Here is a 17063-nt window from a genome sequence, read left to right on the forward strand (position 1 = left end):
TCGGCAATGGTTTCATGGTCATCAGTAAATTCTTAATCCGGATGTTTTTTTATTGAATTTGAATTCCACCATTTGCTGTGGCGGGATTCGAACCTGGGTTCCCAGAACATTAGCTGAGTTTCTGGATTAATAGTCTAGTGATGATACCACTAGGCCATCACCTCCCCTATGCACCATCTCATCTTTCTTCTGACCTGTGGATATGTTATTCTCCTCAATGATAGGTGTCAGTTATGAAGCTTGGTCAAGTTTACCCATCCTGATTGTCCCCTAGGGATCTCTGGGTCTATTTTCTGAGTACACTGACCCCACAGAAAGATCCCCAAACACCAGGAAAACATGTTGAGAAATGATGGGCTCCTTGGAAGACCCAGGGAAGCGTTCATGGTGAAGGTCTAAATGCTTCCACCTAGAGAGAGAGAGGCTTAGTGTGGACAACGTGTCTTCAGAAACGATATCGGCCTCGAGAGGGCAGTCTCCAGTTTGACTTGTGATGCCTTCCATAGTCAAATAGTGATCTGACCTTGTTTTAGAATCTCACATCATGAAGTACCAAGTACCTCTGTTAAGAATGTTGCTTGTCTTCACACTGACCAGTGATAATCTCTAACATCCCTCATTTCTCCCAGGTCTTCCGGACTGCGATTGAACTTGTAAATTTTTTTATGCTTTATTTCCAGGCTTTGTGATAACGCTTTGTCAGAGGCCGCAATTTATTATTTTGGACCCGCCATCGCTCAGAACCACTCTGTTACCCAGCTGTCACTGCTTAACACCTCCCTGGGAGACAAGGGTGTGAGAATGCTTACCCCATACATCAGAGATAACACACATCTGAAAGACATCAACCTAGCCAGTAATCTGATTGGCGAGGAAGCTGCCATGGACCTTGTGGAGATGATCAAGAAACATCCAACTTTAGAAAAAGTCCAGTGAGTGAACACCAATGTTTTCAGATAGAATTAACCATTCGGCATTGCTGAAGGTTAAAGACTAGCAGCTAGAGTCAACCAAACAGCCCCTCTGGTACGTTAAAGGCAGAGGGACAGAGGTGGAGAGATTCAAGCAGAGAATTTGAGAGATTAGAACAGCTGAACGCACAGCCACTAATGGTGAGAGATTAAACTCTGAGATGATCAAGAGGCTGCCTTGGAGGAATGCAGGGGGTCTCTGAGGGGTAAATAATTCATAGAATTCCTACAGTGCAGAAGGAGGCTATTCGGCCCATTGAGTCTGCACTGACTCTCCAAAGAGCATCTTACCCAGGTCCTATCCCCATAACTCTATGTATTTACCCCACTAACCCCCCAACCTATACATCTTGGAACATTAAGGGGCAATTTAGTATGGTCATTGCACCCTAACCAGCACACCTGGGGGTGGGGGGAGGGTGTCCAGGCTTGGATCACTGTGCGGAGTTTATACATTCTCCCCGTGTCTGCGTGGGTTTCCTCCGGATGCTCCAGTTTCCTCCCACAGTCCAAAGATGTGCAGGTTAGACGGATTGGCCATGCTAAATTACCCAAAGTGTCCCAGGATGTTTAGGTTAGAGGGATTAGCGGGCTAAATGTGTGGGATTGTGGGGATTGAGCCTGGGGTGGGATTGTTGTCAGTGCCGACTTGATGGGCCGAATGGCCTCCTTCTACGCTGTAGGGTTTTTATGATCTTTCAGACTGTGGGAGGCAACCAAAGCGCCCGGAGGAAACCCACACAGACACGGAGGAAAGCGTGCAGAGTGCACACAGACAGTGACCCGAGGCCAGAATCAATCCCGGGTCCCTGACGCTGAGAAGCAGCAATGCTAATCCGTTGTTGTTCATGTGAGGGAGAGGAGTGTGAAGGAGATGCTGGGAAAGGGCAGTGGGGGGATATCAAATTCTCTGCCAGTCATCAACAGACTCAAGGTCAAAATGATTAAACACTGAATAAAATGCAACTTGGAAATGTGAGAGCTTTGCGCCGTTCCTTTTAAGTTGGTTCAGCAAAAACATTGACAGCTCTCTTTGCATTGTTAGAAGTTGCAAGATAAGCCCTTAATTACTAGGTGTGGTGTTGAAATCTCAGCTTGTGTTCTTTTTGCCCACATCAGCCCTGACATCATAATTAAAGGAGTTGTTGGCCCTGTGTTTGTTGTCTTGACATTATTGTGTGGTTTGTTTGGCGCTGTAAGGCATATCGAGCGATTACTGTTTACAGAATAATGAGTGTTAGGGAGTGCCTGCATTAATCAAATCTAACCTTCATGGTGATGTGTTACAGGTCACTTGTGGCAACATGCAGATTTTTTAATATGCGTGTTGCAGTCTAGGTAGTGGTGGTAGAGGCTCCAACATTCTTCCCATTGTATGGCTAGGCAGGAATCTCTCCCACTCTCATTGCCTGTCGTTGCAAAGATTTGCAGGTTGAAGCTTGACCTGTTTGGCCGCGTTATGAGCTCCCCTTCCTTGGACGTCAAGTCCTGTGGTGGGATTCGAACCCTGAGCTTCTGGCTCACAGACAGACCCACTGTGCCACAAGACCTCAGTAACCTCAGCTGTAAGAAGTCTCACAACACCAGGTTAAATCCCAACAGGTTTATTTGGTAGCAAAAGCCACTAGCAATCTGTTGGACTTTAGCCTGGTGTTGTGAGACTTCTTACTGTGTTTACCCCAGTCCAACAAAGGCATCTCCGCATCATGACCTCAGCTGTAGCCAGAGAGATGACCGCACGTACCCTGAAAACTATTGTGTGTTTCTGTTCTTTTAATGACATACTCACCAGGAAACTTTTTATAATCCGGTTAATCGCTTAACAAGTAACAAAGTATTCCATCATGGACTGTCAGCTTTATCATGTTAACTTCCAGCTCGGGTGCAGCACAGTTGCTGTGTTTCTGCTCCCTTTAACATCCTTGGGAAATCTGTCTCCATCACAACTTCAGAACTACAGAAAGCTGGCTTTATGTGTGATACGCCCAGATTTAAAACGGTTTGGGGGCGGCATGGTGGCACAGTGGTTGGCACTGCTGCCTCACAGCGCCAGAGATCTGGGTCCAATTCCGAACACTCTGTGTGTGGAATTTGCACATTCTCCCCGTGTCTACGTGGGTTTCCTCCTGCAGTCCAAAGATGTGTGGGGGAGGTTAGGTTGATTGGCCAAGCTAAATTGGCTCTTAATGTCAGGGAGATTAATAGGATAAATCTGTGGGGATACAGGACAGGGTCTGGCTGGGATTGTTGTCGGTGCAGTCTCAATGGGCTGAATGGCCTCCTGTACTGTAGTGATTCTATGAAATTCTCTCCCTCTTCATCAATGTTCCACCTCAATTAATTTTCCCCTGTAGAAATCTATCTAAGAGTCTCACTTCAAGCTGTTGAGGCTGACTCTGCGAATGCTGAGTAATGTTTGTGTGTGTTTTGTCTCCAGCTTGTACCTGAATGAGATCAGTGATGATGGAAAGCAGAGGTTGCGGGCCCTGAGGAGGGAGCAGGATGGAGTGGAGGTTCTGGCGTCAATCACAGAAGGGTCTGACGTCTCGACCTACTGGACGCTGATCCTGAAGAACATCTCACGGAACGCAGCGAACCGGGACAAGGACCTTGTGGCTGACTACCTGACCCTGTTCCAGAAGGAGCTGAAATTCAGCCGACAGCAGACCCTAAACATCTGGAAAAAAATAAAATTCCTGCAGGTGGAAAATCGCATTGCAAACTTGCTGAAACAGATCACTGAGGAGATCTAAACCTGGGCTCCCAGCGGGACAGTGTGGTTTTCAGGAGGTTTGCACTGACTATCCTTTCAGTTCCATTACACTGGTAACGCGCAGTCTGACAAACTGTTCCCTGATTATCGAAGGGGAGGACATTCCTTGCATCCTAAGGTTCAGGTGCTGGTGGGGAGGAGAGATTGGAGACATTGGCCAGTTTATAGAACCTCACTGGACACCTCGCGATGCCCCAACCCAAACTCTCCAATATTGAATTGAATCCTCACAAGATGTGAGGGTAGCACGGCGGTTAGCAATGTTGCCTCACAGCGCCGGAGTTCGATTCCCAGCTTGGGTCATTGTCTGTATGGAGTCTGCACATTCTCCCCATGTCTACATGGGTTTCTTCCGGTTGCTTCAGTTTCCTCCCAAAAATGTGTGAGTTAGGTGGATTGACCATGCTAAATTGCCCCTTAGTGTTTGGGGGGCAGATTAGCTAGGGTAAAATACATGGAGTTATGAGAATGGGGCCTGGGTGGGATTGTGGTTGGTTCAGAGCTGATGGGCTGAATGGTCACTTTCTGCACTCTAGGGTTCTGTGTGGGGGTAGATTTTTAACTTAACACCTGGGTGTATAACGGGTGATGAATTTTAGCCTCTCCATTAAAAAATCTGAGCTTTCTAAAGCTGGTTCCTCATGGATTGAAGAAAGTTAAAAATCTCCCCGAATCCTCCAGCGTTGTCCTGGAATTCCCAGGAGTTGAAAGAATTATCCCCAGCTCACTGCAACCAGCAGAAGAATTATAGTGGAGGCTGAAAATAAATTTGTTTTCAAGGACACAGAATCATTAGAATCCACACAGTGCAGAGCGAGGCCAATATTCCCATCAAGTCTGCACCAACCACTGTCCTACCCAAGCCCTATCCCCATAACCCCATGCATTTACCCTAGTCAGTCCCCCTGACACTAAGGGGCAATTTAGCATGGCAAATCTACCTAACCCACACTTCTTTGGAATGTGGGAAGAAACCGGAGCATCCAGAGGAAACCCACACAGACACGGGGAGAATGTGCAAACTCCACACAGACAGTGACCCAAGGCTGGAATTGAACCCAGGTCCCTGGTGCTGTGAGGCAGCAGTGCCAACCACTGTGCCACCGTGCCACTCATATTTCAAGAATTTGGATTGCAAGTGAGCCTCCCAAGGCTGTTTGAATGGACAGGCTGGTTGGTCACTGGCAGTCCTGTGATGACGTCTCCAGGAACATGATCGACCACAGATGGCAACCTGTAACCCCATAACCAACTGACTGATGATGTTTAACAGAGAAATACTTGCATTTATATAGCGCTTTTCACATCCTCCGATTGTTTCAAAGTGTTCTACAGACTTTTTGGAGGTAAACTGTTGTAAAGTAGGAAACTCAGCAGCTGATCTGTGCTCAGCAAGATCCCACAAGCAGCAATGAGCAGATAATCTGTTTATTGCTTCATCAGTTTAAAGGGATAATTATTGGCCAGGTGCCAGGGAGAACGCCCCTGCTTCTCACTGCAATGGTGCCATGGGAGGCAGGTCCCCAATTTAACATCTAATGGGAAAGATGGCACTTCCCCAGTGCTGTACTGGAGTGTCAGCCTTGATTACTTTGTGTTCATCTTCTTGAAGAATCATAGAACCCTTACAGTGCAGAAAGAGGCTATTCGAGCTGCACCAACAAACCAGGCTGTGGTCAGACCCCATTTGGAGTATTGTGAGCAGCTTTGGGTCCCGTATCTAAGGAAGGATGTGCTGGCCTTGGAAAGGGTCCAGAAGATGTTCATAGGAATGATCCCTGGAATGAGGAGCTTGTCATATGAGGAACGGTTGAGGACTCTGGGTCTGTACTCGTTGGAGTTTAGAAGGATGAGGGGAGATCTTATTGAAACTTACAGGATACTGATAGGCCCTGGATAGAGTGGATGTGGACATGATGCTTCCACTAGTAGGGAAAAACTAGAACCAGAGGAAACAAACTCAGGCTAAAGTGACGATCCTTTAGAACAGAGATCAGGAGGAATTTCTTCAGCCAGAAAGTGATGAATGTGTGGAACTTTGCTGCAGAAGGCTGTGGAGGCCAGGTCATCAAGTGTCTTTAAGACAAAGATAGATAAGTTCTTGATTAATATGGGAATCAGTGGTTATAGGGAAAAGGCAAGAGAATGGGGATGAGAAAAATATCAGCCATAATTGAATAGCAGAGCAGACTCGATGGGCTGAATGGCCTAATTCTGCTCCTATGTCTTATGACAACAATCCTACCCAAGCACTATCCCCATAACCCAATGTATTTACCCTGCTTGCACCCCTGACACTTAGGGGCATGGCCAATCCGTCTAACCTGAACACCTTTGGAATATCAGAGGAAACTGGAGCATGTGCAAACCCCATACAGTCAGTTACCCAAGCCAAGAATTGAACCCTGGTCACTGGCGCTGTGAGGCCGCAGTGCTAACCACTGTGCCGTCCCACAGGGCTGTAAGGTTTCACGGTCAGTTGGAAGCCTCGACATGCTCAAGCAGAACAGGAGCTGGGGCTCCGAAATGATGGAGAATTTTCTGACCCTCACTTGTGTCTCGCAAGGTCATGTGGGATCCAACTGCTATAGCATTCCTGGCTGGTGTCTCCCGCATCTGCCTAATTCCCATTATACTTACGCTATGGTGAAGCATCTTGGGATGTTTTACTGCTTTAATGGCGCTATATAAATACGAGGCTGTTGTTTTAAAATGAATTCACAGCAGTAAAGAGGGAGCAGTAACTGCTGCCTGATTCTGCATCGAGAGCTTGTGGGAATAAGCAATACAATACTCCCCCTAGAGTGAGAACCAGATAATTACACATGGGAGATGTTACCATCTGAAAGAGTCAGTGCATTTTATTCCAAATCTCCTCGTTCATTATTCTCTTTGTAGGAATGAGGCAGCACGATGTCACAGTGGTTAGCACTGCTGCCTCACAGCGCCAGGAGCCCAGGTTCAGTTCCAGCATTGGGTGACTGACTGACTGTGTGGAGTTTGCACATTCTCCCCATGTGCTCCAGTTTCCTCCCACACTCCAAAGATGTGGCATGGTGGCACAGTGGTTAGCACTGCTGCCTCAAAGCGCCAGGGTCCCAGGTTCAATTCCGGCCTCGGGTCACTGTCTGTGTGGAGTCTGCGCATTCTCCCCATGTTTCAGAGGCTTTCCTCCCAAAGCTGTGAGGGTTAGTTTGATTGGCCATGCTAAATTGCCCCTTAGTGTCAGGGGGGACTAGGAGGTTAAATGTGTGGGATTACGGGGAAAAGGCCTGGGTGAGATCAAAGTTGGTGCAGGCTCGATGGACCAAAAGGCCTCCTTCTGCACTGTAGGGATTCTATAAGTGCTCACTCGAAAAAACTGCTCAAGTATTCAACAAAATGGGAGAGCCTATTTAGTGATGATGAAATTCATTCCAAGTTCTTGGAAAGTAAATAATGAGGATCTGTTTGGAGTGGGAGGAAGGTCAGTAATCAAAGGGACATATTGTAAGGCGATTGGTAAGAAAACTGGAGGAGAGATGAGATTTTATTTTTTGCAGCGAGTTGTTAGGATCCAAGGGCACAGCCCGTTGGAACTGAGACGAGGGGGGATTTCTTCAGCCAAAGGGTGGTGATTCATTGCCACAGAGGAGGCCGGGTCACTGAAGACAGAGATAGATAGGTTTGTGCTTGGTTATGGGGAAAAGGATGGAGAATGAGGTTGAGGAACGTATCAAATGATGGAGCAGATGCGATGGGCTGAGTGGTCTATTCTGCTTCTATATCTTATGGTAATGGTCTGGAAGGAGCTGAATGGAGGCAGATTCAACAGTAACTGACAACAGGGAATTGGGTAAACGCTTAAAGGAGGAAAAATTGCTGGACTGTGGGGAAGGAGCAGAGGGGAAGTGGGGATAATCACACCGTTCTTTCATCGAGGTGGCACAGGTACACTGGGTCAAATGGCTTCTTTCTGTGCTGTATCATTCAACACTATTTTTGACCTTGCCCTGTCGCTAGTTCAGTGCCGCAAGATGTGAATTATTTAAAGAAACAGAATGTATTTTTGGTGCTTGTTGCTGTGCAGTGCCACAGGTGTTGGTGGTTCTTGCACCGAGGAATCGTTTCATCTCAGAGTGTTTATTGACGAATTAATCATTTCCAAACTCGTCCCCCACACTCATTAGTATCAAGCATTTTGCCACGCTTTATGATTTTTTTGCCCTAGGACTCCTCGCAGGAGGCAGCACAGTGGGTTAGCACTGCTGCCTCCACAGCACCAGGAACCCGGGTTCGATTCCCAGCTCGGGTCACTCTCTTTGTGGAGTCTGCACATTCTCCCCGTGTCTGCGTGGGTTTACTCCAGGTGCTCCAGTTTGCTCCCACGGTTCAAAGACTTGCTGGTTAGGTGCATTGGCCGTGCTAAATTCTCCCTCAGTGTACCCGAACAGGTGTCGGAGTGTGGCAACTGGGGGATTTTCACAGTAACTTCATTGCAGTGAACTCGACTTGTGACTAACAAGTTTAAAAAAAAAAGGTCTCCATGGTTGTATCAGTGACATTAGCTATTCCTACTCTACACTGCTACAGGACAGAGCCGATTTTAAAGTACAAGTTGTAGCCAGAAGCAGTGGCTGGCTGGAGCTCCCCCAGTTTATAACCAAGAACTTTGAATGTTTTTCTTGACTGTGGAATTTGTTTTGAGGGTTTTGGGTATTTGGTGAGCCAGAGGCTTCATGATGGGCCAAATGGCCACGTGCTGCATTGTAATAATTCAGTTTCCAGTAGCTAATCCAGCCAGCAGAATATTTATTACCGCACTCATAAACTTCCTCCCCTTTGCCCTTGACATCTGCTCAGGTATAATCCCTCCTTCCAGGGATAGTTAACCCACCAGGATCTCCCCACGTTGCTCATGTATGAGTACAGACAGTGCATGTTGGAAGTTATTTTGTCTGTTGCCTATCCCGAGTTGCCCTTGAGAAGGTAGTGATGAGTTGCCTTCTTAAACCGCTGCAGTTCCTGGGGTGTAAGTACACCCCCACCCCTGTGCTGTTGGGGGGAGGGGGTGGGGTGTCATTCCAGCAACGACAGAAGCAACAACATTGGTCAGGACTCTTTGACCTCACCGGTGGTTGGGATTCTCCAGTCCCGCTGTTGTGAATGGAATTTGGGCTGAGTTCCAAATTCTCCGTTCCCGTGGTGAGGAGAACAAAACCGGAATTCCAAGCAGGGCTGCGAGTCGGGAAGGTTTGTGAGTTGGAGAAGGTGGTGACTCCAATGCCGGCTGTGGATAAGCCTTGTGCTGACTTTACCCAACAGAGGGCAGCAAGTAGCCAAGAGGACAATTTATTCCCCTGCTGAACCCAGGTTAGAATTCACAATTCCAAACTGAAATACGGGTTCTTTTGTCATGGCAGCGAGCTATTTGTGAAATGCATTCATTTAGCACCTGCCATGATCTCATCAAATCCCAACAGTGCAGAAGGAGGCCATTCGGCCCATCAAGTCTGCACCAACTGCTAGTCCCCCTGATACTAAGGGGCCATTTACCATAGCCAATTCACCTAACCAGCATGTCTTTCAGACTGTGGGGGGAAACCGGAGCACCCAGAGGAAACCCATGCAGACACGGGGAGAACATGCAAACCCCACACAGACAAGGAACCCAAACCAGGAATCGAACCCATGTCCCTGGCTCTGTGAAGCAGCAGTGTTTGCCACATAGGGCATCCCAGGGCATCACAAAGTATTTTATGGACAATGAAACACTTTGTACAAGTGGCAATTGAAATGTAAGAAAAATGCAACCAGTTTATTCGCAGTAAGCTCCCACAATGTGATAACTAATCAGAGCTCTTTTACTGATGTTGACTGTGGGATGACTATTATCTGGGAAAGCTGCTGCAGAATTTTTACAGCCCACTAGCGAGGGCTGAACAGACAACTCACTTGAAAGGTGGAATCTCTGGAAATGTGAGGCTCCATTACAGACTGAGGGCATCAACCTGGATAGATAAGTTTCAGTTCACTTTCTGATTGGATGTAGAGAGGGAGGATGGTTGTGTTGGGGAGCCAATGGCAGAAGGTTGGAGGCGTGATGGATAGTTGGTAACCAAAGGTGATCGGCGGAATTTTCCCATCTCACTCGCCACAGGAACCGCAGCAGGGACGGACCACCCAAAGGCTTGTTGACTCGGGTGGGATTTTCCACTCTTGGGGCGAGCGCAGCCAAAAAACCCACCCCATGTTTCTAAAGTGTTGAGAGGAATAGATAGGGTGGATTCTCAGAGGCTATTTCCCAGGGCTGAAATGGTCGCTACGAGAGGACACAGGTTTAAGGTGTTGGAGGGGTAAGTTTTTCACTCAGAGGGTGGTGAGTGAGTGGAATCAGCTGCTGTCGGTGGTGGTAGAGGCGAACTCGCTGGGGTCTTTTAAAAGACTTCTGGATGAGTACATGGGATTTAATGGGATTGGGAGTTATAGATTGTTCTATGGCCTGGTAGGTATGGATATGCTCAGTGCAACTTGTGGGCCGAAGGGCCTGTTGGTGCTGTCGTGCTTTATGTCCTATGTTCTATGTGTTGAAAAACCTCATACTTGCAACTCTACGCCTTTGTCGATTGGGCCCAACGAGCCTCGTTGAAAGAGCTAGCGAATAGCTTTACTCGTCCTGCTCTGAGCCCATACCCTCGTAACCTTCCCTTCTCAATTCCCTGTTTAACCTTTCAGGAAATGAGATTTCTGTTATCTCTTTCCCCCAACAGAAGCTCAGAGACATTCTAAGCAACAACAAGTTGTATACAGCACCTCAAAGCTAATAAAGCATGCAGAGAATGCTTCACTGGAATCTGACACTTCATGGGGTTTTAGACAAGAAATGGGATTCAGAGATTCCAGGCTGTCAGTCAGCAGCTTTTGTTTTGTTGCATTGCTGATATTTTTGTAACTAATGAGCAAAAAATGTACAAAGAAAAGGGAATAAACAGGTGGGCAGTTTTTTTTTCCGAGTTCCCGGGAGGTTAACCTTTGATCCCTGGAGAGTACAGGGCAGCCCAGGAGGGTTGGTAACTGTGCACACTGCAGAGTGTCTGTGCTAATGGCCTCCTGTGAGGTCAGGATACCAAATTCTTGATTTGAGAGGGTTTCCGCGGATAAACCCGTTTCTGTTCCAGTTGCCGCTTCACATCTGGAGCCTTCAGTTTTACTGCGCTTGAAATCTGCCAATCAAATTTAGTCCGGCTGAGGTTCTGGGCTCAATTTACTAAACCAGCGTCCTCACACTGACCTCTGCCCTCTGGAAATTTGGGTTCAGGGGTCAGTGGCCTCCAGGATTTTTGCTTTCATTCATTTTCAGAGAATATTGTGGGATTCATAAAATCCGTATACGGGATAAGCAACCTCAGGGTTGTGAATAATTTAAAAATTAGTTTTTTTTTGCACTTTTCAATATTTAGTTGAGAAAAATATCATCAAATTCAGAGATTTTTTTTGCTTTTCTGCAGTCCTGTTCTGGTCTTTGAAACTTTTGTTCAGCTTTTTTCCGTGTGTTAGCTTGTTTAGTTCCTCACTTCACTCACACCACAAGAAACACCGGTGAACAACAAACTGGGGGCAGCGAAAAGAAATCTTCCTCTCCATGATTCTCTTCCCAACATGTGTTCCAAACTTGTGGATGTTGCTTCAACTGAGAAATTACTCCCACTTTTAATCTTGTCTTTTTTTTGTGGGAGGAGGTGAGTTTACCATTTTGACTTTTGAGAGGGGGTTGTGTAAAATGGACCATAGTGTATCTCCATTTGTATTTCATCTCCATTTGATTTGACTAACCATCCAGTGGGGAATTTGGAAGAGGATGTATTGATACAGGGAATGGTGAGGATGTGGAACTTGCTATCACACTGAGTAGTTGAGGTGAATAGTGCCGATAGGTCTTTTTTTTGGTTTTATTCCAATTCAATCCAATCAAGTCCAATTCAGAGTCCTAACAAGTTGAGACATTCCCAATCCAAGCTGACGAGACAGGGCTCTCACCTCCTGTCTTGGGCTTGATCTACATGATCCAAGCTGATTGGAGTAGGCATAGCTCCTCCTCCAAGGCTTGATCTCATTTGCATCTTAGCCAGAAGGCCGAGATGCTGCTTTTAAAAATTGCTTCAAATGAAGCTGAAATATAACCTAATGACTTCAACCAAGTGCAGCATGTCAATACTACACTTGATCTTAGCCAAAAAGCCAAGAGGCGATAGGTCTTCTGGCACAGTGGGTAATGTCCCTACCCCTGGGTCAGCAGCTCCGGGCTTGAGTCACACTTCAGGACTGGATTATATCCACCCCCCTCTTATACAGAATATAACCCATCACATTTCATCCACTCTTTAGCTCCGATTAAGAGTCAAAACATTAACTCGGTCTCTCTCTCCTCAGATGCTGCCAGACCTGCCAAGTTTGTCCAGTTCATCCTGCTTTTATTCTCGAGAAAGTTAGCCTGGGCTCTGAGTTACTAGTCCAGTGACACTAACATTACTGCCGGAATTTTACCACCCTCCCATCACGGAATCGGAGTGGGCGAGAAGCAGCTAATGGCCGTTGATCTCCGGTGGGATTTTCCAGCTTCAGGGCGAGCATGGCCGGAAAATCCCACTTATTAACTCCGTTTATCTTGAATTAAAAGGGACACCGAGGATTTCTGAGTGCTGGTTTGTGTTTGCCAAACTTTTTAAGGAATGCAAACATTAACCATTTTAAATAATACGTCAGGAATAAAAGACAAGTGACTCTGGGATACGGGTATACAGTGATTGTTTTTTGTGTCTTTGGTAAATCCAGAAATGGGTTGTTGCAATAATCTAAAGGAATGGGACTGTATGTATAAATTTGAGCTGATTCTGTTCAGCTTTAATGCCATAACAAGATTTTGGAATTGAGAGAGTATTCTGTAATTAAAACAAAATCTAATTCCCTTTGTCCATCAGGATCTTTGTCTCTAACTTTGTCTCTTTATCTGATCTTCTCAATAAAATCCACCAGCGTGAGTTCTTGTCCTTTGTCCAATTCCAGTCGAACCATCCCCATTTCCAAATACACACACACACACACACACAACTTTCCGGTAGGGATTACAACAAGTCAGATTTCCTCCTGAGTTATTCTTCCCCAATACCCCAGATGATAACAGACCGAAAGGCTCATTCTTCAAACACAAGGGAAAGCAGACAGAGTTTGGTTAGCGTTTTGCAAACATCTCCATTCAGTCCATAAGTGTGACTCTGAGCATCCTGACGCTGGTGCAGAAATCTTGCTGCAGTTCACACCAATGGTGCACCCCTGCCGTGGGTTTCACCAGTGGAGAGGAGTGTGTTCAATGGGATATCCCACTGGCAATGGCAGAACCATAAGATCCCACCACCAATGAGTGGTGCACCGCATTCCACCTCCGCGAAACACACAGCAGAGAGCAAGGAAAATCCCTCCCAAAGTATTTTCATTCCCTTTGCCACTCGCAGTCCAACTTCTGTATCCTTGCTGTGCTTGGGTGGCACAGTGACCCAGGTTCAATTCCAGCCTTGGGTCACTCTCTGTGTGGAGTTTGCACATTCTCCCCATGTCTGCGTGGGTTTCCTCTGGGTGCTCGGTTTCCTCCCACAGTTCAAAGATGTGCTGGTTAAGTGGATTGGCCATGTTACATTGTTCCTTAGTGTCAGGGGGATAAGCAGGTCATGGGGATAGGGCGTGGGTGGGATTGTCGTTGGTGCAGATGCGATGGGCTGAATGGCCTCCTTCTGCAATGTTGAGATTCTATGATACACTGTTCCAAGGAAGCTCAACATAAACTTCAGAAACTGGCAACGCTTCTGTTAGATACCATCTAACAGATGGTATTCTGTTCAGCCGTCTCTGATCACAATCCCTGCTCCCATTATTTCTGTGCTGTAGCTATTAATGGTGATTCCCTTTTCTCAGTCCCATCCCTCTATAGATCCATCTTTAGTTTCTTGTCCCATTACCATGTCCCTTTGCCTTATACCATCATCAGTTTTATCAGGTAATCTTGAGCAAAATACTGCAAGTGCTGGAAATGTGAAATAAAACCAGAAAACGTTGGCAGTTCTCAGCAGGTGAGGCAGTATCCGTACAGAAAGAAACTGAGTCAATCCTTCTTGCAAACCAAGAATACGTGGAGATACCGACAAGTAGAAATCAGGGAGAGGAGCAAATATCTTCAGTGTGGACATTGCTAGAAGAGAAATGGCAGCAAATTAAACATTAATGCAAGGAAAAAGTACCATGCCAACGTCACTGTCTACAATTCCCACTGCCTTAGCAAAGCAGCTAACATAATTAAGGACCCACACACTCCGGACATTCTCTCTTCCACCTTCTTCCATTGGGAAAAAGTCTGAAGCCACGTACCAACAGACTCAAGAACAGCTTCTTCCCTGCTGCCGTCAGACTTTTGAATGGAACAACCTTGCATTATGTTGATCTTTCTCTGCACCCTCGCTATGACTGTAACACTACATTCTGCACTCTCTCCTTTCCTTCTCTATGAAAGGTATGCTTTGTCTGTATAGCACGCAAGAAACGATATTTTTCGCTGTATACTAATACATGTGACAATAATAAATCAAATCAAAGCCCTGTGACTCCCCCAAAACAGCCTCAGGGAAGATACTCTGTCAGAGAGTCGGTGCAGACTCAATGGGCCAAATGGCTTGTATTTGCACTGTAAGGATTCTATGGTCTCTAGCTGCTTGTATTCTGTCGCTCATAATAACGGAATGGAGTAAAACACTAGAGCTACATATGCCCGGTGTTAACCACAAACACAGTCTTTTTAAAAAGTTTAACATGTGAAAGCGACCAATGTGATAGCAAATTAATTCCACACAGTTAATCATCATGACAACAGGATGGAAGGAAATAGGGAGGGAGAAAGTGAAACAAAGCAACAGAAGATAAAAGGTAATCATGGAGTGATTCCCTCCCTAAACCTCCCCATCACTCCATGCTCCTTTAAGATGCTCCCTAAAACCTCCTTATTTTTGGCTTGGACCTTTAATTACAAACTGACTCAAGACATTCTATCAAAGGTTTGAATGAAGAACACTGCTGTGAATGCAAAGTCTTCCTTTGCTCTTACAATAACCAAGCTATCAGTTACTTGTTACAATATCTCCTTATATAAACTCAAACTTTAAAACAAACTCACATATGAATATATAAGCAGGATGCAGGAGTAGATCATTTGCCCCTTCCAGCCTGCTCTGCCCTGGAATGAAAAGCTTGTCATATGGGGAGTGTCTGAGAACTCTGGGTCTGTACTCATGGGGGTTTAGAAGGATGAGGGGGAATCTTATTGAAACTTACGGGATACCTTGAGGCCTGGATAGAGTGGACGTGGAGAGGGTGTTTCCACTAGTAGGAAAAACTAGAACCAGAGAGGCACAACCTCAGGCTAAAGAGACGATCCTTTAAAACAGAGATGAGGAGGAATTTCTTTAGCCAGAGGGTAGTGAATCTGTGGAACTCTTTGCCACAGAAGGCTGTGGAGGCCAGGTCATTGAGTTTCTTTAAGACTGAGATAGATAGGTTCTTGATTAATAAGGGGATGAGGGGTTATAGGGAAAAGGCAGGAGAATGGGGATGAGAAAAATATCAGCCATGATTGAATGATGGAGCAGACTTGATGGACCGAGTGGCCTAATTCTGCTCCTATGTCTTATGGTCTTATGATCCTGAATTTATGGTAAATTCAAATCTGTATCTTCCCCTGTTGAGACTGTATCTATCATCTCAGAAGGAGTTGGGTGGTTTCTGCCTCCCCAACACCTCCCCCCCCACCCCCACCCTCACTCTGGCTGGGGGTTATCTCCTGTCACTAAAACCAGAATATCTAATTACTATCAAATTGCTGTTTCTGCGAGATCGCTGTGTGTGCATTTCCTTCATTACAACAGCTACTATCCTTTAGCAAAGTGTTTAATTGGCTATGAAGAGCTTTGGGATGGCCTGAGGCCATGAAAGGCGCTATATAAATTCAAGTCATTACATGCGTTGGCATCCAATTTCTGTCTGTCTCCTCACCTGTGACAGTTTACTAGCTTAAAATCACTATATAAATGCAAGTTGTTATATAATAGAATCCCTACAGTGCAGAATGAGGTCATTCAGCCCATCGATACTGCACCGACAACAATCCCATCCAGGCCCTATCCCTATAACCCCATGTTTTTACGCCACTACTCCTCCGACATTAAGGGGCAATTTAGCATGGCCAATCCACCTAACTCACACATCTTTGGACTGCGGGAGGAAACTGGAGCACCTGGAGGAAACCCACGCTGACATGGGGAGAATGTGCAAACTCCATGCAGACAGTGACCCAAGCTGGAATCGAACCCGGGTCCCTGGCGCTGTGAGGCAGCAGTGCTAACCACTGTGCCACCATGCCATCCATGATGGGTTGAATGGCCTTATTCTCTGCTGTAAGACTCTGTGATTCAGTGGAACTGAAAACCGCGAAAGGTGCATAATAAGCAGTTGAATCACTATCACCTGCTTTCCATAACCAAATACTAGTTGCACACTGTTTAATGCAGTATCTGTACTCCTCAAGGAGAGAGGCACAGTGCTGGGGAACAGCACATTCTCACATCTGAGTCATTTGTCACCCGGTGCCAGCATCGGATAAAACTTAACATAAAATCAGCAACTTACACAACACTGAAACAGGCCATTCAGCCCCACTTGTCTATCCTACTAAGCTTCAAGACTGACCCCTCTCCAGGCACTTTAGATTCACATAAACCTCAGGTAATCATGTGATTTCATCAAACTGTACCTTTAAGTAAAATACGCAAGACAAGTTTAGCGATTTAACTGCTGTAATGCAGTGAAGCAATTTGCATTTTTTTTGCAGATCCCAGCTGCTTTTGGGTAAATGGTGGTGCAAATGTTACAGGTTTCACAAGGTAAAGCTCACACTAACCCTCCTCACTTCCTGCAACTGTACATTAGTCCACATTCAGAAGCAGAGACAAGCTCAGCCTGTAACTGAAGAGACAGGAACTGAAAGGACATGGAGGTCCATGGATCCAAACCTTGTACAGGTGAGTGGGTGGCAGCTTGAGTAAGAGCTGTTAACATGTGTTAGTAAGCCTTACATATCAGGAAGAGTTTGCATACCACAGGCCTATCTGAACTGTGTTGGCCTATATCACCTGAGGATAAACAACAATGACAGATCTGTACATCTTTTACACGTACACACTCAAAACCCAGCTCCAATTCATCCCCCAACTCTCTGACTGATGATCTTTTGTCGGTGTTGGAAT

The 17063-nt window shown here is 46.0% G+C and overlaps 1 protein-coding gene and 1 non-coding gene across 7 annotated transcripts in view; one reads left to right on the forward strand and one right to left on the reverse strand.

Moving 5' to 3' along the window:
* The window catches only part of nlrx1 (NLR family member X1), a 53235-nt gene extending 40542 nt beyond the window's left edge, over nucleotides 1-12693 (forward strand). For all 6 annotated transcript variants that reach the window (XM_080214752.1, XM_080214748.1, XM_080214754.1 and 3 more), the window contains exons 7-9: nucleotides 681-932; nucleotides 3409-3761; nucleotides 12154-12693. In XM_080214752.1, coding sequence (XP_080070878.1) covers nucleotides 681-932; nucleotides 3409-3724 — 568 coding nt within the window. In that variant the 3' untranslated portion in view covers nucleotides 3725-3761; nucleotides 12154-12693. The remainder of the gene's footprint in view (nucleotides 1-680; nucleotides 933-3408; nucleotides 3762-12153) is intronic.
* On the reverse strand, nucleotides 11775-11973 carry LOC145359981 (U2 spliceosomal RNA). The gene has a single exon (XR_013889659.1). It is a non-coding gene; the product is annotated as a U2 spliceosomal RNA (small nuclear RNA).
* Nucleotides 12694-17063: the final 4370 nt, after the last annotated feature.

Source organism: Carcharhinus amblyrhynchos, chromosome 29 (assembly GCF_965287045.1).
Source record: "Carcharhinus amblyrhynchos chromosome 29, sCarAmb.v2.hapA, whole genome shotgun sequence".
In the NCBI taxonomy this organism is placed as follows: domain Eukaryota; kingdom Metazoa; phylum Chordata; class Chondrichthyes; order Carcharhiniformes; family Carcharhinidae; genus Carcharhinus; species Carcharhinus amblyrhynchos.